Source organism: Hirundo rustica, chromosome 2 (assembly GCF_015227805.2).
Source record: "Hirundo rustica isolate bHirRus1 chromosome 2, bHirRus1.pri.v3, whole genome shotgun sequence".
NCBI classification, from domain to species: domain Eukaryota; kingdom Metazoa; phylum Chordata; class Aves; order Passeriformes; family Hirundinidae; genus Hirundo; species Hirundo rustica.
This window is the reverse complement of record NC_053451.1, coordinates 78,943,379-78,968,345: the sequence shown is the minus strand read 5'-3', so window position 1 is coordinate 78,968,345 and position 24,967 is coordinate 78,943,379. Positions and strand designations below refer to the sequence as shown.

At 49.0% G+C, this 24,967-nt stretch overlaps 2 protein-coding genes across 2 annotated transcripts in view; one reads left to right on the top strand and one right to left on the bottom strand.

The window, feature by feature from the left end:
- Nucleotides 1-14,502: 14,502 nt before the first annotated feature.
- Nucleotides 14,503-15,564, top strand: LOC120749294 (G-protein coupled receptor 183-like). Its single transcript, XM_040056562.1, has one exon. It carries the CDS (start codon nucleotides 14,503-14,505, stop codon nucleotides 15,562-15,564), a length of 1,062 nt encoding a protein of 353 aa, XP_039912496.1.
- Nucleotides 15,565-23,967: 8,403 nt separating this feature from the next.
- Nucleotides 23,968-24,967, bottom strand: part of UBAC2 (UBA domain containing 2) — a 91,404-nt gene continuing 90,404 nt past the window's right edge. The window contains exon 9 of the mRNA XM_040055651.1: nucleotides 23,968-24,852. Within this exon, the coding sequence (XP_039911585.1) occupies nucleotides 24,745-24,852 (108 nt within the window). The 3' untranslated portion in view covers nucleotides 23,968-24,744. The remainder of the gene's footprint in view (nucleotides 24,853-24,967) is intronic.

Sequence of the window (24,967 nt, the reverse complement as noted above, 5' to 3'; positions counted from 1 at the left end):
GAACATGGAAATCCCTGCTGGTCCCTGGGGTTCAGACAAGAACAACAGAGGGACATAGGAGTCCAAAAACACTCTGCAGCAGCATCCTCCCAGCCAAGCCTTCCACACTGCAGGGCTCTGGAAACTCTTTCTCCCTCTCCTCCTGCAAGCCCTGACAGCTGAATAAGTGTCTGGTAAATAGGAGCTTGGTGACCTTTTTACAAGGATATGTAGTGATAGGATAAGGAGCAATGGCTTTAAACTGAGAGAGGGCAGGTTTGGATTAAATATCAGGAAGAAATTCCTCGTTGTGGGGGTGGTGAGACACTAGAACTGTCCCCAGCCCAGAAAAGCTGTGGATGCCCTGTCCCTGGAAGTGTTCAGGCCAGGCTAGATGGAACTTTGAGCAATCTGGTGTAGCAGGTCTCCCTTTCCATGGCAGGGGGGTGGGAATAAGATGACCTTTAAGGTTCTTTTCATGCCAAACCATTGAGATTCATTGTGTTTTTGTACACTCCACGCTGCAAAGGGGAAGGATTTGCCTCACCCGAGGTGCCCACCAGCATTATGGTATCTGCATACAGTGGCAACATTGAGGCAAAACATTTCTGTCAAACCCTTACAGTACAAGGAAAATGCATTTTTCTATGGAAAATTTCATGGGAAGAGCTCCTGAGGACATTGCCCTCACAGCCCTGCAGGATGTTGGCTTTCATGAGGAAAGATGTTTTATAGTGGCTGCACTATGTTGGCCAGGTTTTGTGGCTGCACTGTGTTGGCTCTCTGACACTATACACCCATCACCTTCCACTGGCCAAAAATCCCCAGCTCTCCTTATTGCGTGGTATTTCCCAGTCCAGTGCAGGGCTTTAGGTCCAGGTCCTCCCCAAAAGCAGAGTCACCAGAGCAGCAGCTTTGCAGAGGATGCAACTGTGGAAAGTGAGAGTGAGTTTGCTTAATGTCAGTGGTGATTGCTGGCAGCATTGCTGCCAGCTGAATATGGGGGTAGCCACTAAAAACAAATCCTGAAACCACCAAAATTGAGGTGTTTGTCTGATTTAACAGACAAATGTCCTGTCTAACAGGAGGAATAATTGCCAGCATTACCGCTGAATAATTTCACGCTAAGTAAAGACATGCAACAGTCCAAGGTTTGAGAACAAGAGAGTTAGCCAGAACTTTTTCTCAGTTTTGCTTTGAGGTAAGTTGGTGATTCAGAGTGAAACCTGGCTAAAACCATGATGGTTACTTACTTTTAAACATTACCTTACCCAGGAACATTTGAGGCATGTAAATGAGAGCTCTCTGTGCCGAGGCTGAAGATCACTTCAGGCAGGAGAGCAAACATCCGAGGAAGAACATGGGAGAAGCTCTAGGGGAATCATAAGTATTTTCCTCAGGCAAGTTTAACACCTCAATTTCTTAAATACCTTTAATTCATACACACTAAGAAGCAAAGATTTTAAACCGAAGATTTTGGTGCAGCAGCTCCCATAAAGCCTGGCCATGGCTGGGACCCCATTTCTGCCCACATCCTCGCTGTTGGGTGGAGGTGGGGAAATGCGAAGACGTGTTTGATGGAGTTGCCAGTGTGGGAGACACTTGGCAGTGAAGCTTTTGGGGAAAAAAAATCAGCTTCCAAGCGCAGTGGTAAGGAAGGTCTTGCATAGGACGCAGTGTGCTTAAAAAGCCGTCTGGAGTTTCAGAAACTAAAAAAAAAAAAAAAAAAAAAAAAAAAAAAAAAAAAAATGGGGGGGGGGGGGGGGGGGGGGGGGGGGGGGGGGGGCATTTCTGCCTCCCTCCTTTACGTTAATCGGCTGTTCTACCTCCGTCCTCTTGCAGACACCTTTCCCGGAGCGCGCTCCGAGGCCTGCCCGGTGCCGCCGAGGCCCGGCCCGGCCCGGCCCTGCCCGGTGCCGCCGAGGCCCGGCCCGGCCCTGCCCGGTGCCGCCGAGGCCCGGCCCGGCCCGGCCCTGCCCGGCGCCGCGGGGCCGCTCCCTCGTGGTGACGGTGACCTCTAGTGGCACCGGGAGCCGCCTCCCGCTCCGGGCCGCTCCTCCCCGGCCCCCGCCCCAGAGCCGCCGCCATTCACCTCTGCAGGTGAGCAGCTGACGGGGGAAGCAAAATGGACTCTGGATCTCCACTTTCTGCATCCGGGGGCCCAGAGTCTCAGTCCCTGTAATTTGTGGTAGGTGTTTAGTGATTATATTTCCCTGATATTAAGCCTGCTTCCCAGGAGAGTGGGCAGCGGATTTCACCTCTAGGCATCCTAAAAAGTAGCATCTGAGGATTAAAATCTATTTTTGCTGTCTCTCCTTTTTCCTAATTTCTTGTTGTAAATCAACATTTCTTTGGCATCTCTGGAGAGGATGTGGTTTGGGACTCAGAAGTTCAGTTTCCCTCCGTGTCCCCTCCCTGCTCCAGATAGGCCCAGAAAGGGAAGAGGGTCACCTCCTTCTCCTGCACTTCTTCCCGCTTCTTACCAGCACCCTGCTGACGCTTTCACACAAGACCAGACCCCTGGGAAAAACCGAGCCCCTGGGCCAAAATGGGCTGATGCACTCAGCCTCATCTCCTGTCTGGGCATCCTGGGGTGAGAAACCAGTCCCATGTGTCCCTGTCCCATCAACATCTTCCACTCAGGGCAAGGAGGCTTCCCACCTCCAGCTGCCGTCTGTCACCTCAGCAGGCCCTGTGGTCGCAGGGCTGATGGCTGCTGCATGGAGGAGTGCCCGAGCTGGCCTTTGCCACGCTCCATCTGCACCGAGCGGGGCTGTGCCGACTTGTCTCGAACCTGCAGGTGATAAGGGGTGACACATTTTCCCTCCTCACAAAAATCACTTTAATTCTCTTAAATGTGGGGCTTTTTCACCAGCTTCTCATCCTGCCTTGCCTGTGCAGGGCAGGCTCTGTCATGAGCCCCATACAAGGCTGCACAACTGGTGAGATGAGAGATGAGAGCAACCACTTCCTCCCTTCCACCACCTCTGTGAATCCACGGCAGGACCTGCAGACAGCTCTGCACACCCTCCTCAGCTTGAGCCTGGAGAAACATCTGCCATCAGAAATTCAAAAATGACTCTCAGCACTTCTTCCCTGCTGCACCATGTACACACAGGAGTGACAGCAAAGTGACTTTTCTCCCATGGCCTCTGGAGCATCTTATATTGGGAGCAGCAGCATCACTGTGCCTTTGGTAGGCTGTGGTTCCTTCCTGTGCCTCCTGGAAGCCCTGGAGGTGTTAACACATCAGCCTGCTCAACCCCAGTATCACCCTGCTCAGGGCCGGGTGCCAAGGCCCTGCAGGCACCCTGCACCCTTAGGAGGGCAGGGAGAGTTCACCACCTGAGAAAGGGGGATTTACACCTTGGCAAAGCTCCCTTCCTCCAGCAGGGCCGTCCCATCCCACTGTGGCATTGACCCATGCCTCCTCACCAGCGGGCAGGACAGCACGTCTCACCCAGCTGCACAGAGGCATGTTGGAGAAGGTTTCCTTGGGGGAAACAATCCTTACCCAAACATTTAGATTGGTCTAAGGATATGGTTTCCCACCTCTTGAGCTGGGCGGCTCAGCAGACATCCATTTAACCTGCCCTCTGGACCCAGTCTCCACTGGCGCAGCAAAGAGCATGATCTGTCTGCTCAGGGATGTTTCTTTCACAGAAGCTCACACTCCATGCATGAATTTGCATCTAATTAGCATTTGCTTAGTGGACCTTACTCGAGGGTCACAATGTGGTGCCTTTCTTTTACCTTGGACTGGTTTCTGATACAAACTGGGTCATCCAAGTGGTAAGCACTATCAAGCTTAGTACATTTTACAAGACCTTCTCCTTTCAAAAGAGCTCCGTGTGAAGGTACATGAGCCCTTGGCCCAGCCAGCCACGGGGAATCTACCCACAGATATGCTCCACCTCAAAGAACAGGATGAAGACATTCAATTCTCAGGAAGAAAATGTGTCCCTGAGCGTAAAACCACCATCCCCCTCATCCTCACTTCAGTCAGCCACTACAGACATTTACAAATATTAATCACATTGTCAATACATATCACACCAGAAAAAGTGGTTGTGGTTTTAAGTAACAGGTCAGCCATACAAATCAAATATTGGGAACAAGTGTCTGCAAAATAAAGAGCATGCAAGCAGTGAAATTGAGAATGATTTGGGTGTTGGGTGATCCAACAGCACAAAGCCAGTGGGCAAATGCCCACCTGTGTTGGTGAGTCTGGCTTCAAACCTGGCTGCTGAGGGTTTGGTGGGTCACCCACGCGTGCAGAGCCTGGAAGTGAAGCACGGCTTTGGCTGGTGACACGTGGCGAGGCAGCGGGAGCTGAGTGTCGGGAAGCGATGGGAGCCCTGTCTGCCTTTGGGAGGATGGCAGGACTGGCCTCCAGCGGGCCTCCCTCTGGCAGCCGGCGTGGCATGGCTCTGACCAGACCTTTTGTTCCCTGTTACGAGAAAGCTGAAGGCAGAAACTGCTTTTTCACCTCGAGGCATTCCGTCTGCCAGCCATAGCCAGGCTATTAATTCATGAACCAAGTGTGGGTGGGGAGACTTGCATATCCTTATCTACACCTTCCGAGGAGTATCTAAGTCAAGCAAGTGAAACTACACTGTCTCCATTTCTAGTAAATAACTAATTGTACTCTTTATAGGGGCTGGCATTTAAATCAAATTAGAATGATCACTCTATTGTCCCAGAGTACTTCAATGCATTGAAAAAACAAAACCCCCCAAAAAACCCCAAAACCCAACCAAAAATAAAGCCTAACCAAACAGAAAGCCCCACTAATAAGACCACTGCAAAGAGGCACCTTTGCTCTATTTGTGAATTGTGTAATTAATGGTCAAAGCCAACAGTAGTTGTCAGATGACTACCACGCTGGAGAGATGGGAAATTACTGGTCTCCCTCAAATTTCCCCCAGCTCTTGAAAAAAAAAAATCCCCTTTGTTTCTTGCCCTTTTAGAAATATTCTTCCTTATTCCCATTTTCTATCAGCCAAGCTTTAACTCATTCTGACACCAACCATTTGCAACCACAGCGGTCACTTCCCTTCCCAAGCAGGGACATTCACGTGGTTGCAGGGAGCCAGTGGGTGAAGGGAGGGAGCTGAGCTCCTGCTTGTCTGAGGGTAGCCAGCGGTAGATGGTGTGATACCAGGTGTGCTACCCGTGATGGTCCTAAAGCACCAGCAGCACTGCTGGAAGAGCTAGCTAAGGAAGCAGACCTGCTCCTGCACTTGAAAGTTATTTCGAAGTAGCAGGATTTTAGACATCTTCGAGCTCAGACTTTGATTGTGGGTGTGAAAACCATTCTTTCTGTCTGCATGTCTCAAGATTACACATTTTAACAGCACCAAAGCGCCTGCACTACTGCAGACAATTAATGCTAGTGGAGAACCAAATGACAACAACAGATAAAAAAATAATCAAAAACTTGTTACCACAACATGCAAACATCACAAGCAAAATACCAGGGGAATAACGAATGAATTATTTTAACAGCCCCCAGATATTTCCAGCATGGCTCACAGGCAAGGTCCCTCTTTGGGATTTCTGGCTTCATGATGCTAAACCATACAACTGGAATTTGTAAAGGAACCAATCTATGCTACTTAATTCCCTGCTTCGGATCCCTGTCCACGAGATGCAAATCATTCCTCTGTGTCTCATGGCAGAGGTAAAATCTGTGCAAACGCTAGGGTGGTAGGCAGTGGGGATGCTTGGCCCCTGATGGAGGGGAATTATCCCTGCCTCTGCAAGTGACTGCCTTGGAAGTGCTGGGGCTTCTCACTTGTGCAAAGCCTTCCCAATAGGAAGGAGCTTAGAGCCATGGGGCCTTAGAAGCCAATTTTTTTTCCCTCTGTGCTGAGGTCAGGCAGGGGTTTCTTTTGGCCTGGCTGAGCTGTAGCTCATGGCTTTGTGGCATGGCTGAATGTGATGCTGAGATGGCTCTACTGTTATGTGTAAAGGAGAGGGTTTGTTGTTTCACAGAAGCATCTTCCCTTAAGCTAAAATCTGATTTTTGTTTTTCCTACAAAAAGCTTTGTTTCAAGGCCAATTTTCTATGTCTCCCATGTACATAAAATACTCCCCTGAAGATGCAAAAAGCTTCTACCTTTTTTTTTTTTTTTTTTTTTTCTCGTTTTTATGGAGTGCTTAGAAGTCTCTCCACTTGCAATTACACTGACAGGCCAAACTCTTCATGATCACAAATCGTTTAAAGCATTAAGCATCAAATGTAGCTACAGTACAGCCCAGAGACTCAAGTGTTTCCAGTAAGCATTAGCAGCTAAAATGTTGCAGTCTCCACGAATACATTAGAAGTGAGTGAAACTCCAAGGAGCAAAATTTCCTCTAGGAAAAAATAATTTGGAAAACAAATTCCCAGGCATGTAAGGGAGGAGACCAACCTCAACTTCAACTCAGGAGACAAGACTGGAGAAGCAAAGGCGTATAATAGACATATTTAAACAATATTTAGCCAACAAACCTTGAAAACTACCATTTCAGGTGGAAAGGATCTGTCTAGTCTTACAAGTAAGCCCTAAAAAATTAAATTTGATGGCTGCAAAATAAATTCTTCCATATAATCCAGACCTTTACAGCATATCCATCTCATTGAATGCTTAGGTTAAATCAATCTGTTTAGGCAGTACTCTTTCTTATGTAGACACAAAGAGCAAAGAGAAAAGGAGCAGAAGGTGTGGAGAGTTTGGTGAAGTCCCTTGCCTATTGCAAGTGGAATTCAGGGGAGAAGATCTGCTAGGAAAGGGAGCTGCAGAGAAATGTAAACCCAAGCCCTACACAGGAGCAAAAGCAACACCAAAGAGCCACGTAGAAGTGTTCTGGCCCTATAAATGAGGACCTTCCTGCACTAGGAGTGTCTGTCCCAAGCCAGCGCAGGTCCCGTGCAGACACGCAGCACATGCAGGGGTGTGTGACAGCCTTTGGCTGGGTGGCTGCTGACTGCTTCCTCCTGGGACTGTGCCCTGCTCGTGCTCGGCGCTGCGTGGGCCACCCTCTGCGGGTGAATCACTGTTGTGGTGCAAACAGATTTGTCTCTTTGCTCTGCCCTCACCGAGTCTAGGCAGCAATAGCCACAAAAGCCAGACTTCACTCTGACCACCACGGGTAAGGGAGGCTTTTGTTAAGAAATGTTTTCATTGATAAATCTTTTCATTCTGCAGCAAGCTGGTCCTACCCTCTCCCAAAAGCCACAGGATTCCGTAGGATTAGAGATTGAGGAGGTGGAAATACACAGAGGTGCTGAGTGCATGGGGCTGGCTCTACACCTGTTACAGGCACCCTTTGAGCAAGCAAGAACAAACTGCTCTGAAAAAAAATCAAGTGCTGAGACTATTCATTGCTCACCATGACTTCTCTGAGGTTTCCTTTCCCACAATAAAGCACAGAACACCCTGCTCTCTCACATGCAAGTGGTAGGTAGATAAATTAGCAGAAAAAGCTGAGGCATTGAGGTAGGTTGAAAAGTGCATAGCCTGTCCCAGGGGGTGAGGGTTGGCAGGACAGGTTCTAGATGGAGGCCATTAACTCACTGTATGCCCCAGGGGTCAATACTGGGTCCAGTCCTCTTCAACATCCTCATTAATGACATGGACAGGGTGGCAGAGGGCACACCCAGCACATTTGCTGGTGACACCAAGCTGGGCAGAGTGGCTGATATGCCACAGAGTTGTGCTGCCATCCACAGGGACCCTCACAGGTTGGAGAAATGGGTTGGCAGGAATTTCATGAAGTTCAGCAAGGAGAAATGTAAAATCCTTCATCTACAGAAGAACACCTCCAGACACCAGTACAGGCTGGGGGCCAGATGGAAAGCCGCTCTGCAGAGGGAAGGACCTCAGGATACTGGTGGACACCAAGCTGAACATGAGGAACCAATGTGCCCTTGTGGCAAAGAAGGCCAATGGCATCCTGGGGTCCCTTAGGCAAAGTGCTGCCAGCAGGTTTGGGGAGATGATCCTTGCTCTCTGCTCAGCACTGGTGAGGCCACAGCTCGAGTCCTGGTTTGGTTCTGGGCTCCTCTGTACACACACAGAGATATACTGGAGAGTCCAGCAAAGGGACACAAAGATGATGAGGAGATTGGAGCATGTCTCTTGAAAGGAAAGGCTGAGAGTTGTGACAGTTCACCCTGGAGAAGAGAAGGCTCAGGGAGATCTCAGTGATGTCTGTAACTTCCTGCAGGAAAGGTGCAAGCAGGACAGAGCCAGGCTGTAGTGGTGTCCAGTGACAGGATCAGAGGCAACAGGCACCACCTGAAACACAGGAGGATCTGTCTGAACATCTGTCTGATGTTATTTCACAGTGAGGGCAACCGAGCCCTGGCACAGGTTGCCCAGAAAGGTTGTGTCTTGAAGATATTCACAAGGTGTCTCGACACAGTCCTGGGCAGTCAGGTCTGGGTGTTTGCTTTAGCATTTGTGGTTGGACCAGCTGCCCCTCCGAGGCCCCATCCAACCTTCCACTCTGTGATTCTCTGAGGCATTGGTGCATGGAACAGAGCACCCCATGGAAATGCTCATGAGGATGCTAATTTTTGCCATAGGATTTACCTGGTATGTGTTAAACATGGCCAAAACCCAGTCATAATGTGGCCTCAACATTGACTGCAAAGAATAAATGGAAAAGACTCACAAGTCACAAAATATGAGGTACGCTGCCAAAAGGAATTGCTGTATAGGATTGTAGAGATCCAGACTGAATTAAGATGTGCATTTTTGGCGCTTTCTCTATCACAAACACTAATTTCTGTGTTCTGTGATCATCTTCTATGTTGGTTGTTTTTTTGCTCATAGTGTATCTGTATGTTACGAATTTGTGTGTGCACATACAGCATTTCTGGCCCTGGCATAAGAAAAAAGTAGATAAAAATAGGACCTCAGTTCTCCAAACTTCCCTTATGAATTTTTTTTTTTTTTTGTTTAAATAAGCATTTAAACATTGTTTTTAACCACAAAAATCAGATACCAAGAAAACTTTCATCTTATTCCTGCAAAAGCAAAATGGAGTTTCTAAGTCATAGCTTAGCGTGGGAGAAAGTGTGTTTCATGCTCACTGGAGGAAGTTATTTCAGAATGTGAATTTCATCGGTATTTCTCCTGCTAAGGTGCCCTGACCCTCTCGACTAAGAGCTGCCCCTGTCAGCACAGCTACCCCTCTCTGCAACCAGGCTTAATGAAGCCACAGGCACATGGAAATAGTGATGGTTGTGTGGCCCACACACAGGGCTTCATGCCCACATTTTGGGACTGGAGTCAAGGGAATGTGGAAGGACACGGCTCCCAAAGCTGCTGCCATGCTGTGCTCCACTGCTCGGGAAGTTGAAATGAGCTGTGCCACCTCTCTGACTGTCATGACTTGGTGCTGCACCATCATTTCCAGAGCTGGTGCTGTGTGTGCAAAACAAAATCAGTCATATCGTGCAGAAGCAGATTTCAGCTGCTTTGTTATTCAGTATTTCCCACTTAGATTTAGGTCTCAAAAGCATCAAAACTCCAGTAATTGTTTTCTTCAGATTTTTATCACAAATTGGTAGGAATCTTCAGATTTTTATTCCTCTACAATTCCCATAATATCAAGTTAAAGCCTCTAAAACATTGTCCTGCCCATGTAGATGCTGTTGTTGAATGTCAAAATCAGGGATTCTCCTAATTTCTGCTCTACTGCCAGATGAGTAATGGGGACCTGGGATACAGGGGCTGAGCTGTGGAAAATCCCTACCTGTTACATCAAAACTGAAAGCACCTGGAGATTTTTGTGTCTCTACCCAAAGCTTCCTGAAAATGTTTTGCAGTAGAAGAGAAAAAAGGTAATCAAAGCCAATGGGGAAAGCAAAAAGGGAGACATGATGATGACACAGTGGAAAGAAGGGGCGCAAACTTCCTGCTGTCTCTCTGTAAAGGGGCTGTTACCTCATTTGTTATGCTGCCTTGCCCTCAGAAAGTCCAGCTCCAAATCATCTCTCAACTCTGGGAAATCCCACCAGATGTAAACAGCTACCTGAGGGTGTCTTTGCACCCGCAGACGCAGCCCTGGAGGAAGCACAGTGATGGATCTCCCAGCACGTGCGCGGGCACGTGCCTGCAGGTGCGGCTCCTTCTCAGCTTTCCTCGCCGGCCGCAGCCACCATCACGGCTGGGCACAGCTGGTGGCCTCAAGGACCTGGCCCCAGGGGAGCTGCAGCCTGGCTTTTCTGCTGGGCTGGGAAGCAACATCCACGGCAAGGTCTCCGGCAGCAAAAGGAGGCTGCAGGGAGCCTTCATGGGATGGCAGAGAGCAGTGTGCTCTGAGGATGGTGTGAGAAGAGCCACAGTGACTCCGGTGGCTGCCAGGCAGGGACCTGGCTGGAGACACGCCATGGTTAAGGACCATGATGCGCGTTTCAGGAGAGAGACCCTCCATGCCAAGTGTTCACGCAGGACTCTCCAAGAAGGTGTCCCCTGTGCCTGGCTGGGTCCCTGGCAGCAGGGACACCCCAGGACAGCAGGTCCTGCTCACTCTGCAGTAGATACCTGGGCTGTGGGACTCTGCTTCCTCCTTGCCAGGCCCAAGGAAGTGTCTTTAGGGACCCAAGAGAAGAAAGACTAGACCCAGCTTTGAAGTTGAACCTCACTCCTCAAATCCCAGACTACATTCCATTGTGTTCAGTAAAGGGCAGTATCTCTTAAATGAGATGGCTGCAAACTGGGTTGGACAGGCCTTCTCCACCCTGTCTGAGAGGAGACCTCACCACTACAGCTCATCCAGTGTTGCAGAAGCACGAGTGGATCCCCACAGTGGGAAGAGGATCCCCTCAGTCCCTTGCTCCATCCACAGGGCCTTGCCTGCTGTGCAGTGCGGAGCGGTGCAGCCGTGCTGGGCTTGCTGGAGCCGTGCAAATGGGTGGAGCTGGGCTGCACTCCTGTAGCACAGCACCTGCTGCACACAGGGCAGGAGTGTGTTTTGCACAAAAGAAGCCACTTCCTTTGTTCTGCACTGCAAAAAGAAAAATAAAATCAGGCGGAGAGCATTGCTTTCCCTCTGTATTATTCCCAAGGCCCTGGGCACCGTTGTCACCCTGGACATGGCTGTCAACCAGAACTCGGGTCTCTTCCATCTGTTTTTGAGGCTGGTGATGCCACTTGGGTCATCTCCCTCTGCTGCGAGGGGCTGAGACCCCGCCGACCCTCCGTTCTCCAGGCCCCCTGTGACACAGCGACGGCGCTTCCCGCTGCCGTGGGCTCCCACGAGGAGTCCTCCATCCCCATGCAGGTGGCAGCTGCTGGGTCATCAGCGCGTGATTCCCCTCCTGGGATCTGCGGCTCTTTCCAGAGCCTGCGTGAGCGCAGAGCCCCGGGGACGGCAGGGCTTCTACAAAGGGCCCGTTTGACTGCTCGGAAAAGACCCAGGCATCAATTTGCACCACAAACCTCCCCGTCCATCCCTGCCGAGCACTGGTGGTTCCGAGGCGCAGCGGGCCCTTGGATGGAAGCCAATGGCATTTTGCTGAGCTTCATCCAAATGTATTTCCTCGACGGTGTTAATTTGTGGAGATAAAACTTTCATGTAAAGAGGGTGGAAAGGAGCTTTGCACCGTCAGTGCCACAGTGAGCCCCGAATCGACGTGACCAGCAATTGTTCCAGCTGCAGCTGTTTGTCGTGCAGTGCTTTAGGGAGATGAAAGGATAGTCCTGCATCCACTCGCTTTTGTGGCTCAGGATTTCTGTAGAGGTAACACTTCTCTAGTGTTAAATCCATTGGCTATTTTCACCATCATGATGAATCAGCTCAAGAACATTTGAGCCCCACACAAGTTTGATTAGCTTAACTCTTGACAGATGTGCAAGTAGAAAATCCCTATTTTACTCGGGGATATTTTTAATAATTTTACTCAGCAGCTATTCTGTTATTAGCAGACCTTTCCCTCCGTGTAATATAATCCCTCGAGCAACAAAAGTATCTCCATTAACAGATGCTTGTTAGCCAATTTTCACTATTACTCTTGCTAGGTACCTTCAACTTCGAGTAGATTCATGACAATAATGTGTAATTTCTGTACAGATGACTCACAGTACACGAGTACACAGATTAGTACTGAGTTTAATGTCACTGTTTTAAAACATTAGAAATATTATGCAATTAAATAATTAGTTGAGCTTTCCTGACCCAGAGGGAAACATGTAAGTTTAGCTTAACTGTAATCTTAACCTTTGTATTTATTGGCTTCAGTTTTTCAGTAGCATCCCAAATGCCCCGTGATGGGAATTTCCTGGTTTATTAGGAATTTCTTTTTTTTGAGGGATAAAACCAGACACCAGCAAGATCATCACCACCACCACAAAAACCCCTCCAAACCCTAGAACCACTAAAAAACCCCGTAAAAATTCCTCTTGGGATTTGAAAACCCTAGCTGTCTCCAGTAAAAAAGCCACCATGGGGGAGGCCATCCTGCTGGTCACAGGGCAGGTTGTGCTTCTGCAAACATTTTGGGAAGTGCTGGGAAAGAAAGTACTCCCCATGCTGTAAAACACATGCATTCAGAGCTGAGGGATAAATCACAACCCTCCACTGCTCAGCCCTCCGTGGGGACAGAGCCTGCCATGAGAGTTCCAGCTGGGACAAGGGGGCTTTGCCCCACTTTCACCACACAAGATATCGTCCTAATAACAAAAATATTTTTCCGCGAAGGGAAAATTGTTTCGTTCAGCTCAGTCTCTTTCCTAAGGAGCCGTGCCTGGTGATGTCTCTATGTGTGTGTGAAAGGCAAATCTGGGTTTCACCACAGGCGCGGCATGGTTTGCACTGGCCACGGGCACAAGCAGCTCCTTCGAAGATTTGCCACAACTTTATTGCAAAAGCTGCTGTGGTCCGGTCGTGCTGCCGTGGCCATGTGTGCGCCCGGGGTGAGCGCTCCGGACCGCACGTGAACCGGAGCTGAAGCTGTTTTCATCGTTCGGTTGCATTTTGCATCCTTATAGAAGTTTTCAGAGTAAAACCCGAAGTCGGCTCAGATGTTGGGAGCGATTGCCGCGCAGGTACAGTCATTTATCTTCTCCAGCACAGCCGCTACTGAGAATATCGCCCGCGGCGGCAGCGTGCCTCTCACATACTGAGAGAGAGAGAGAGAAAAAAAAAAAAAAAAAAAAAAAAAAAGCCCCACCCAGAAGAAACAGTTTTACTAAACCTAAGAAAAAAACCCCAACAACAAAAACCAACAAACAAAAAAGCCCCAAATCTCACGGTGCTTTTATAACGTGAGCGAATCCCGGGAGGCGCTCACACGGCCGGGAGGCTCAGCGCCCGCCACCCCCCAAAAGCGGGTGGGAGGAAGAGAAGAAGGAGGAGGAGGAGGAGGAAGAGGAGGAAGAGAAGAAGACGGCGGCATCGCCGTTCTCAGGTTGGAGCCCCTGACCTCCCTTTCGTGCGAGTGGGTTTGAGCATCCCAGCCCCACTGTGTCCGCGCCGCCGGGGACGAGAGGTATCTCTGCGCGGGTCCTGTCCCGTGCCGAGCAGTGCCGGGCAGTGCCGGGCAGTGCCGAAGAGTACCGTCCCGTCCCGTCCCGTCCCGTCCCGTCCCGGAGCGGCGGTGCTCGGAGCGGAGCCCGGCGGCGGGAGGCGGCAGCGTGCGGTGAGCGGCGGGCGGGGGCGCGTCCCGGGAGCTGCTGCAGCCCCGCAGCCGAGGGGACCCCGCTGTCGCCAGGCATGAGCGGGGACGCCGCTGTCGCCAGGCATGAGCGGGGACCCCGCTGTCTCCAGGCATGAGCGGGGACGCCGCTGTCGCCAGGCATGAGCGCGGATCCCGCTCCCAAAGCGGGGCGAGTAGCGGGAGGGAGTGCGGGGAGCGGGGGCTCGGTGCCGGGGTGTTTCCAGCTCCCTGATCGGACGAGCATGAGGCACGGGATTTTTGGGGAAGGTTGGGGTTTTTTTTTGGTTGGTTGGTTGGTTGTGTTTTTGTGGAAGGCTGGGTTTTTCCTCTGAATTTCTTCACTTTTGTTCCCGCTTTCATCCCGCCCGAGGGTTGTGAAGGTGCCCTTCAGCACTTCTGCCCGCCGGTCCCCCAGCCCTCCCGGTCCCCGGCCCCTCTACTTTTTGGGCATTTTCTCAATGAAGTTCCCCATTCCCCTCGCAGTAATGTGCAAATGACATAATTGCCACCGGGTGAGTTTGGGACCTTCCTTGTGTGACAGGCAAATCTCCCTCCCAGCACCTCCAGTCCTTTCTCATATTGATTGGACTTGCAAAAAACCCACCAAAATTAAGATGAAGTTGTGATAAGAAAAGGAGAATGAGTCACAGCCACTGTTGAGATGCTCTCATCAAAATCACAAGAGAAGCATTTTTCCAAATGACTCGAGCTGTGGGCTGCTGGGGGCAGTGGCTGGAGCGGGGCGCAGGGCTTTTGCTTTGTGTTTAGGGCCAGCTCTATGGGTGCCACTCCTGTTATCAATAAACTGCAAGTTTCATGTCTGTTCTTATTTCAAGGGAGAAAGCAAGAGCTTGTGAGGCACCGTGGAAATGGCTCTTGTGGAGGATGTGTTCCTGCCCACCAACCTCACGTCCAGCAACCAGAGCAGCTGCAACGTGCACAACCACCTCTTCTCAACCAAAGTCACCTTCTCCCTTTTCTACATCGTCCTGCTGGTGTTTGGTGCCTGTGGGAACGTCTTGGCCCTCTGTATCACCTTCCAGCGCAGGAAGAAGAAACTCAACTCCACCGACCTCTACCTGGTGAACCTGGCCCTCTCCGATGCCCTCTTCACCCTGGCACTGCCGGGCAGGATCGCCTACTACATCCTGGAGTCTGACTGGCCCTTTGGGGACTGGTTCTGCCGGATCACAGCTTTCATTTTCTACATGAACACCTATGTGAGCATCTACTTCATGACCTGTGTGAGCGTGGACCGCTACGTCGCCGTGGTGCGCACCAGGCACCCCGGCAGGATTCGGAAGATGAGCCGAGCCAGGGGCATCTGTGTCCTCATCTGGTCCTTGGTGTTCCTGCAGACGGCTCCGCTGCTCCTGCGGCCCATGACTCGAAGGATGGGAGACAAGCTGACGTGCATGGAGTACTTCAACTTCGAGGAGATCCCCAATCTGCCCTACCTGCTCCTGGTGGCCTGCGTGCTTGGCTTCTTCCTGCCCGTGGGCATCATCTTGGTGTGCTACGTGAGGATCAACCTCAAGCTCTGCCAGACAGCCAAGGAGAACCCGCTGACAGTGAAGAACGGGCACCACCACCGAGCCTTCACTGTCATCCTGGTGGTGCTGCTGGCTGTCCTGCTCTGCTTCAGTCCCTACCACCTCAACATTGTCCAGTTCATGGTCAGGAAGATCCTCTACCTGCCATCCTGTCGTGAGCAGCAAGCCTTCAAGATGTCCCTGCAAATCACTGTGGCCTTCATGAACCTTAACTGCTGCATCGACCCCATCATCTACTTCTTCGCCTTCCGGGGCTACAAGCGGAGGCTGCTCCGCATCTTCAGGAACAGCGGCTCCCTGGCCACCTCCTCCACTGCCAAGACCACCCCCTCGGAGAGCAACAGCAACAGCCAGCAGCCCGGCTCCGTCTCTGTCTAGCAGCGCCAGCCCCACCCTTTTGCTCCAGCCTGTGACTCCATGGACCATCCCTGATGGCAGGAGGCGGAGTCGAGCTGCCGGACCAGCACCTTCAACAGGCTGCATCGCTCCCCTGCCCGGAGCCAGGGGCTCTCGCGAAGCCAACGCGGCAGGGGCAAAGCCCTGTCTGGCTCTGCACGCCTGGCTCTGCACGCCTGGCTCTGCACGCCTGGCTCTGCGCTCAGCGCTGCTGCACCTGCCAGCCTGGAGCACAGAGGCACCTTTTCATCCCAGCCCCAGAGGCGGCAGCTCATGCAATCCCAGCTGGAGGTTTCCCAGCAATGCACTGCACCCCTCTCCCGTGCCTGTCCGCATCCCCCGTGGGGCTGGGGCGTGCTGGTAACCACCATGGATGTCCCTCTGCCCCATTCCCCTGCACTGCCCCTGCAGCAGCACTATGGGAGCATCCCTGCAGGGCAGACAGCACGGAGGAGATGGACTCCGAGCATTTCAGGGAAAGGCTGGGATGTAATTTGCATGCAGATGGCCTACAGCTCCTTCTCCACACCGACAAAGAGCAGCTCTGCTCTCTGCCTGCCCTGCATCCTGCTCCTGCACCTAGGCTCTGCATGGGGCAAGCAGTAAGTGTGGGGCATGTGGGATTTGCTGGAAAAGCCCTCTCCCAAGGAAGACGTGTGAGGATGTGAAGTTGTAGAGCTCCTGGATGTGCTGCTGCCTACATTCAGCATTTGGGTGACTGCTTCTTCTCCAGGGTGCCCTTCCTCACTCCTGACAGCACTGCAGTCACCCCGGGACCCACTGCTAGGAAGGGGATCGTGGGGCTGGCCTGGATCCCAGCCCAGTTCTAAGGCTGCACACCTGCCCTGGATCTATTAATGGGCCAAACCTTCCCATTAGTCCTTAATTTGAAAGGAGTAGAGAAATAGGGACAACAACTGAGTGTGGTCGTATGTGACCTTGAAGCTGGTGCCCTGAGGAGTCTGAGAGCCTTGCTAAGGGAGGTTACTTGTGACTATTGCCAGAGCGAGAGGAGGAGCCCTGGGACATCAGGTGCCTGCTGAGGTTTGTGCCTCTCAAATGACGGGAAATTTGGCAGGAGCCTCCTCAGCTCTTTGCTGAAATCACTAGACTGTGATAAAAAACCCACACACAGGATTTCACAGTTCCTGGCATGTCTAGTCTTTTGTTTGAAGTTGGAAGGGACAGACACACACACAGACATGAAAAGGGGGAAAAAAGCTACTTATTTTACTGAAAAGTATACCTGAAAAAGTTTTATTCATAGACAATACAAATCATTCTTTAAGGTAATAACCTTTTTTATGCCTAAAAAGTTAATAATAGTCACATGCAGCCCTTCATCGTTTTAAACACACATGAACAAGCTTTTGGATGGCAGTGATTTTACTTATGGTATGGGGCTGAAGGCTGAAGGCATGCTGAAGGCTGACTAAGAGGGATGCCTAAAATAACTCAGGTGGGAAACAGACTCCAGTAGGTGTTTTCTGGAGGTTGAGCCCTCAAAGCAGGTTTAACCTCAGCGTTGACCTGCAGAGAGCCTTTGTCCTGAAAAGCACATTACAATGGACAAGAAAGAGCTGGGATGCAACAATATGGTATCTGTTATCTGAACACCCTTGAAGGAGTCTGGGTAGGCTGGTAGAAGCTGTACAGCTGCATTGCCCTATTAATATGTCCAGGAAGTGATGGCTTGAAGGGAATATCTGCATCACCTCACCTAATAGCCCACCCAAAGCAGGACTGTGGTTGGCACAATGTCAGGCTGGAAATGGCTTCATCCAGACAAGGCTTGGAAACTCCAGGCAAGGAAGGTCCCCTTGCTGATGTGACAATTCCCACTCTGGACTGCCCTCTGGATAAAAGCATTTTTCCCACTGTCAAGTCTGAACCGCTCCATCCACAGCTGGTGGCTGCTGCCCCTAACATCACCTACTCATGCTACGAAGAGCTTGGCTCTGCTATCTTTGTAACTCAAATTCCACAGGACTGTGTTGGGGGCCACCAGTGGTTCATAGCTGTTGGTTCCCACGTGAAGACCAGAGCAGGGGTCTGCAGCAGTGGCCAACCCTCCTACTCAAGATCAAGACGTTGAGATGTTTCATCAAGGTGCAGCCCACAGCTGAGAAAAAGCCAATCTATGACCAAGCCTTCTCAGGAAAAGGTGGAGTATAAACATAACCTCGTTTGGTCCTTATTGGACTCTGTTTTTCTCAGAAGTACTTTATTAACTAAGAAAGGTACCTCCACCTCTTGCCACCAGTAGGAGCCTTTGGAGTAGAAATAGCCGAAGAGTTGGGTGTAGCGCTGCAAAATGCAGGAGGGATCCGGCCTTCCTCCTCTGGATGGGCACCAGCCTGGGTTACTTTGCTTTTGAAAGTACCAGTCTGGGGACAGCAGGCAATTAGCTGGAGCTGGGGGAACACCCATGAGATGGAGAAGGAAGGGATTCGTGCAGAGTGGATCAAGAGGAATCTGGGCAAAGGAGACCTCTCAAGAACCCTGTATTGCCCAGACTAGCTTGCCCGCCTGCGGGTGCCCCCTGCCTGCTTGGAAAAGGAGCATTTTCCCTGAAATTGAGGAGAAACCATACACAGCATTTTGTCCAGAAGCACAGTAACATTTCCCCACACTTCGCCCTTCACCTGTTCGGTCCGAGCTCCTCGCATGGTTCTTGCTGTACCACGCTGCCCCAGCAGCCACCGCCCACGGCCACGCTTTGCCCCGCCAGCGATCGCTTGGAATCACAGAAACACAGAAGCACAGAATCATTTAGATTGGAAAAGACCTCCTGGGATCATTGAGACAAGCCATTAACCCACAGCACCGGCGAGGCCACCGCTAAACCACGTCCCCAAGTGCAGCACCTGCACGTCTTCTGAATTCCTTCGCGGCGGCTCCGCTCGGCCGCTGCCCCTGCCCCTGCCCCTGCCCCTGCCCGCTCCCGGGGTGCGGAGCCCCAGGCCCCCGCCCGGGGGTACCGGGGAGCGCCCGGGGCCCGCGCCCGCCCCCACGGGCGAAGGGACAGCGCCGGTTCCCGCCGAGAGAGGGAGCCGGAACCTTTGCTCGGTGTTAACGAGACGCCCGCGAATCTAAGGAGACGATGACGGACGAGGCCGGTGCTTCCCCCACGCGTCTGCTGCCACGTAGGAATGTGGCGCCTTTCGTAGCCGGGTGACTGCGGCGTGTGTGGGGAGCGCACGACGGCACACCGGGGTCGAAGGCGTTCCGTGCGGAGCGGTAACTGCACAGCACGCAGGTAATTCTTGCTTCTCTGCAGCCTGTTGCTGCCGTACTGTCATGTAAGAAGAGAAGAGTGCACTTTCGTCTGAGCGCAGAGAGTACACTCTGTGGACACACACCAACAGGTAATAAATGCACAGATATAGCATACAGCATATACTCTCTGCATCAGAAGAATATCCCCGGCTGCATCAAAAGCAGCATGACCAGCACGCCAAGGGAGATGATTTTGTCCCTATATTCAAGTTTGGTGAGATCCTACCTGGAATACTGCATCCGGGGTCCCCAGCACAGGAACAACACGGACCTGTTGGAGCAAGTCCAGAAGAGGGCCACCAAGATAATCCAGGTTGTGAAGCACCTCTCCTTTGAAGACAGGATGAGAGACTTGGGGTTGTTCAGACTGGAGGAGGATCAAGGAACACCTTAGAGCACTGAAAAGCACTACCTAAAGCCTCCAAGGCAGCTGGAGAGGGACTTTTGACAAGAGCCTGTTTTGAAAAGAGCCTGTAGTGTCAGGACAAGGGGGAATGTCTTCAAACTGAAAGAGGGCAGGTTTAGATGAGATACTAGGACAAAGATCTTTTACATGGGGGTGGCGAGACACTGGAACAGGTTGCCCAGAGAAGCTGTGGATGACCCATCCCTGGAAGTGTTCAAGGGCTGGGTTGGATGGAGCTTTGAGCAACCTGGTCTAGTGAAAAGGGGGTTTCACTAGACCCCCCATGGCAGGGGGGCTGCACAGAGCTCAAACAGAACAGCTGTTTTCCCTTAGCAGTGGTTCCTAGCTTACACACCTCTTCAGTCTGTGCTTCAAACTGTCCTGAACTGAAACTCTTGCATGTCATACATATCTGTAAGCCAGTAAAATACTGTAATGTAATAACGCACACATCTACTAAAAATAAAAGCTTCTCATGGCCAAGTAACGAGCCCTAGTGTGATTGATCAGGCCAGGAGATGTGGACAACTGTTTTCTCCTCAGAGGTGCACATGTGCCTCTGACCCCTGCCAAGCAAATGACCAGAAGCAGTGAGGAGCAAGCAAAGCTCTCAATCCACTTCCCTTACACAGGTGGTGTGCTCTCATGGAACAGGGAATTACAAATCACCTTCCATGGGAAAAGCTGCAGGACCTGCGAGGAGCTGTGTCCTTTCTGGAGGAGGTCTCTCCACAGCTGGGATGGAGAGGTGCCAGGAGAAGTCAGGTTGGCAGCACTAACTGCTTTGGAAGCCAGAAGCATCTGCATTCTCACATATGAGCGGCTCCAGGGTTTGCTGCACTGCCCAGCTGCTGGGATTACACTGCTTTCTCATTTGCCACATGTACCACCTCCTGCAAAACTGACCAAATAAAATGTGAGGATTCCCATATCAGACACCCTTAAAAAAAATAAGAGTGGATTTTCAGTACAAGATTTGCCATAACCTTGCAAGTTGTCATCTTCCACATGAAATCCTGTCAATTCTTTTAAAACTGACCTAAGTGCAATGGAACACTCTGTCCCCTTTCTCTCAGCAGGTCTTCTCTTTCTATTCTCAGTTCTACTTTGTTCCTCTTTCCTAAACTCTCTGGGGTTGCTCAGTTCCACCTGCCTCATCTCTCTCAAGTCCTTTCCTTTGCTAACCTTACGTGACACTTACGGTCCCTACCTATCCTCTGTCAAAAAGTCAGATCCTGCTTTCAGTTCAGCCATGATCCTGGAATTTTTCACCCATTTTAAAAGTGTGTATATTCCTGCTTTCCCCATTTTAAAAGTATGTATATTCCTGCTTTTTCTCCCTTTTTCCCTAGCAACCATTCAGGCTTAGAAACAGCCCCCTACAAACAGGTATGAGTCAAACTAACTTCTCCTTCCTCCTAAAACTCTCCTTTGGAAAACAAATGATGACAGCTGAACTACCAATGTGTTAAGATTCTCAACAATCACACCCATTTGTCTGGTTGTAACATTCCTCTGCCCCCATCACTGTGTCTCACCTCATATTTGCACCAAACACTGTTGGAAGCACACACCTTCTTTGAGTTTCAGAGTGGATTTTCTGTGGTGAAAGAATCCCTTTATAAATGGAAACAAGAGGAACGTAGTCCTACTAAAAATTAAACCAGTATTTTTTGAGTAAATGCACACACATTTTACATATATATATATATATGCATGCATGTGTGCATATATATAAACATATGCAGTGTTTGTGTGTTCATGTGACTCTCCTAGTGAAACAGTTAATTTGTTCAAAACGTGCTCATTTATATAAAATATTGATTACTGTGGCCACAAAGTTAGAGAAAGCTAATCTTATGTAGGTTTTTTTTGTGGAAGAAAACACAAGAAGTTAATTGCACTTTTGTATCAAATCCCTCTATTAGTTCACATGAATACTGTGCATTTATTTATCCTCAAACGGATGCAGTTCCCCTTAAATCATGGCAGTTGTAGTTTGGAGTGTTTCCAAAGCTTGGTGCCTTCGCAACTGCACAGATACTCCAAATACACACATTTGAGAGGGGGGATGTCTTTGAATATACGCTTTTAATTTTCTTTAACAAACTCTTAGCTCCACTTAAATTCATTGAACCAATACACAAATATTCTCACTCACTCTCTGTATATATACACATGCATACACACATATATGCATATATATATATATAAAATCATATATATACATATACATACAAACAGGAGAGCCAGAAATGTTGCCTTTTGCCCAGTACCTTGCAGTAAGTTTTTCTGGCTCAATCCTCTGTTCCAGACAAAAATAACAAGACTTTTTCTCCACCACACATTCCAAAAGGCACTGGCAAGTGCTAGACAGCACAGGCTGGTGTGTGAACCAGCTGCGACAGTCCCTGTGCTCACTCAGTAATAGGCAGCCTTAAACACTTGTTTTGAGGGAGGAAAATGGCTTTGATAGGCCTTGAGACCAACCAGTCTCCATCTTGGCAAAAGGTTAAGGCTTGAGAACCTGAGCCTGGTGGCTTATCAGGCAGATTTACACAAATACCAACCTCACTGTGGGCGTATTTCAAAGTGTCACATAACTATCTAGGAAAGTCTCCCAATAAGTTACTCCAGTGCTGTCTCATGAGATGACATTCCCAGTCTAGTAGGGAATTTTTTGCACCAGCAACTACTTTTTCAAAATATCAAATCTTGGCTTTACTAGAACTAGAGTGAATTTTCTAGGGACTTGAAATCCAATACATAAAAAAGTATTCTGCCTTCTTCATGCTGCCCAAAAGATATGGCTTGTGTCACACACAGATTAGAAACTGTGTGATGAGACATTCAAAACTATCAGACAAACCCAGCGTAGGCTGTGAAGAACACGCTCCTCATATTCCCAGAAATAGTTCATGAAAATTTCACCATCAAGTGGGAACTGAGTTGTTTTCCAGCTCTGCTGTGTGAATCTTTCTTCTATAGTTCTTGCATGAAACAGGAACTGTTTTCAACAGCATCTCAGACCCTTTCTTTTACCACTTCTTTTTTTTTTTTTTTTTTTAATTGGAAATTACAACCCTGGAAGCATTTTGAACACAAACTTTTCTCATAATCAAGTGGAGTTTTCAGCTGACATCACCATGACCTGCATTTTACCCTTTAGGTTTAACCATGTCTTACAGAATGCCCAGTAAAATAGGATTTTCCAGGCAACCATGACATTTGAATACCCCGTGTACAGGCAACAGTAAGAAAGGATTTAGACTTGGAAAATATCCACTTACATACCCCATATGCCACTCAATATGTTCTAAAATTCCAAGGAAGAAATACTTTTTGTGCTTGTCCCTACAGCAGGGCAATGTCTGAAAAGGGCATGTTTATTTACTCTAGGATAGGTGAACTTTTATTTCCTACAGACAAAATTTGATTTCTGAAGTAATTTACCAGTCTTTATTGCTGCTTTTGGATAAAGCATCTGTGAAGGAAGAAGAATATGTTTCAAAATTAAAACCTGTACTTGTTTCAAACCATTTAAGTAGTCTGCATATACAAATTATGGCAGGACTTATTTTTCTTTGTCTCTCCAAGACAGCAGGTTTCCAGAAGTCCCTGGGTACAGAAATGTCTGTGGTCTACAAACACACACATAACTTTACCTTCACACAAACAAAATCTTTCAATTAAAAAGCAGACCCTCCCTAAATAATATGATCATAGAAACAAGCCAAACCCTGAAGGAGACTGATCAAAGCCCAAGAAAACACTGTCATTCCAAAACCCCCTGACTTCACCCACTGCAAAATGCCAAAGAAATACATACAGAACACTGACTTAATTAAAAATTATGTCATATGCTGAAAGCTGCACAAATTTGATGCAATTTCTAGATAAGGACTTGTATGCCTGAAGGACTTTATCCAGTTTTATCAGACAATTAAAATAGGAAAAGGGAAGTATCTCTCTCTCTCCCCGTAAATCTTGTCCTGTAATTTCCTGGTACGTTTTCCAGGCCAAGTGAGACCACAGAGATCTTTGCTGTGGTACACAGTGTTCATCTGGATTTCCAAAATATCCCCCATGCACCTGTCATTGCCTCTGTTACACTTCTTATGGCCTGTACCTTATTCTAAATGTATGTATGTATTAAATATGCCCGTGTGTATAGAAACAGACATATAAGCACATGCTGTACACGCACAAGTGCACACAGAAACATACATGAAATGTGTAAGATACACGTGTTCATTGGCTCCATGGAGCTGTATTCCTTCAGACTGCTTTTATAGAAATGTCCCCCTCTTTGCACCCCACCTCCTGCAACTCCTGAGGTGCTAACACTGAGCACTTCCGAGAGCCCAGCCAAGCAAGCTGACTCAGGAATCAATCTAAACTACAAACCCAGCATGGCGCAAACCTGGCACTTCTGTCCTGCTGCCCCCTGTGCCAGCATGGATCACCTCTAAAATGTTAATGTTCCAGCCTGTGGTCAACACTAAGTTGCTTCAGACAGTGAGGATTCAGCAAATGCAGGGCCATCCTCATCTCTGGCATTAGAAACATTAGCTTTTTGTAATTTCCTTTAAAGACAGTATGTAGCCAGCTGAAAACAATGAAAGCAGCACACAGGACACTGCATACATCCATTGTTACAAAAGTAATCTCTGAGTTAGCCATGGAAGTCATTCACATCATTCCAGTTCTGATCTTATTGCATCATTCGATTCACCTTTATTGCTTCCAGTGAGTATCTTCATGACCCGTATTTGAACAGCAATTCACTCAGTTTGTAAAAATTCAAATTTACAGTGGTCACTTGCCATAGCTCACCATACACACATGAATTTTCTCTCATCCTGTCTACTATGTGCTGAATGACAAATTTTATTCAAAAAGAAATTTGAGAAATAAAATATTACAGGCATTAATAAAACTTTGCAAAGAACGAAATAATAGTCCCACAACCCTTTACTGAGTTGAAAATTAAGTGATCCTCAGGCCTCTTATTACTGTAATAAAAAATCAAGTACTGTAAAATAACACGTAAGCTAGAGAAATTAGATTTGTAAATAGAAGGGAATATGATTTTTCTTGACAGGTAAATCTAGCTGTTGTAGTTGCTGGAGCATTTTTTTTTCCTAGTCATTAAGTCTGATAATGTCTAACAAGGATTTACAAGAAAAAACCCACCTACTTTATTTAAAAATAAATTTAGGTGATATTCAGTAACAAGTAGAAACTAAAGTTACTTTGAAAAGGATAACCAGACTAGAAACCACCAAGTGATCCGAAGGCTTGGGAACAGTTCACATCATTTCTGAACATCGCTCTGAGTCACCCGTCCTGCGGAGCCGTTTCTCTTCCGACGCTCTTGCAGGGCCGACCTTGGTGAGTCTGCCCAGCAGGTGGCTTTGATCCTCCCCCAGGAGTGTACAAACCCAGCGGGTGAAGTTCCTTCACACAGAAAACCATCAGTGCTGCAGTAGAAAATTAGTGGCTACATTTAAGTCATTATTTGAAGCCCTCAGAGCTTCTAGAGCGTCTCCTCTGGAAAACCCCATTTCCATAAGTCGTGCGACCTGGAAAAGAAATGAAGTAACACCACTTTAAAGCCAGAGTTTTATTCACACTGTGTGCACGTTAGTCAATAATGTCAGGAATCACTTTTCCACCCATCAAAGACCTATCTAGGAC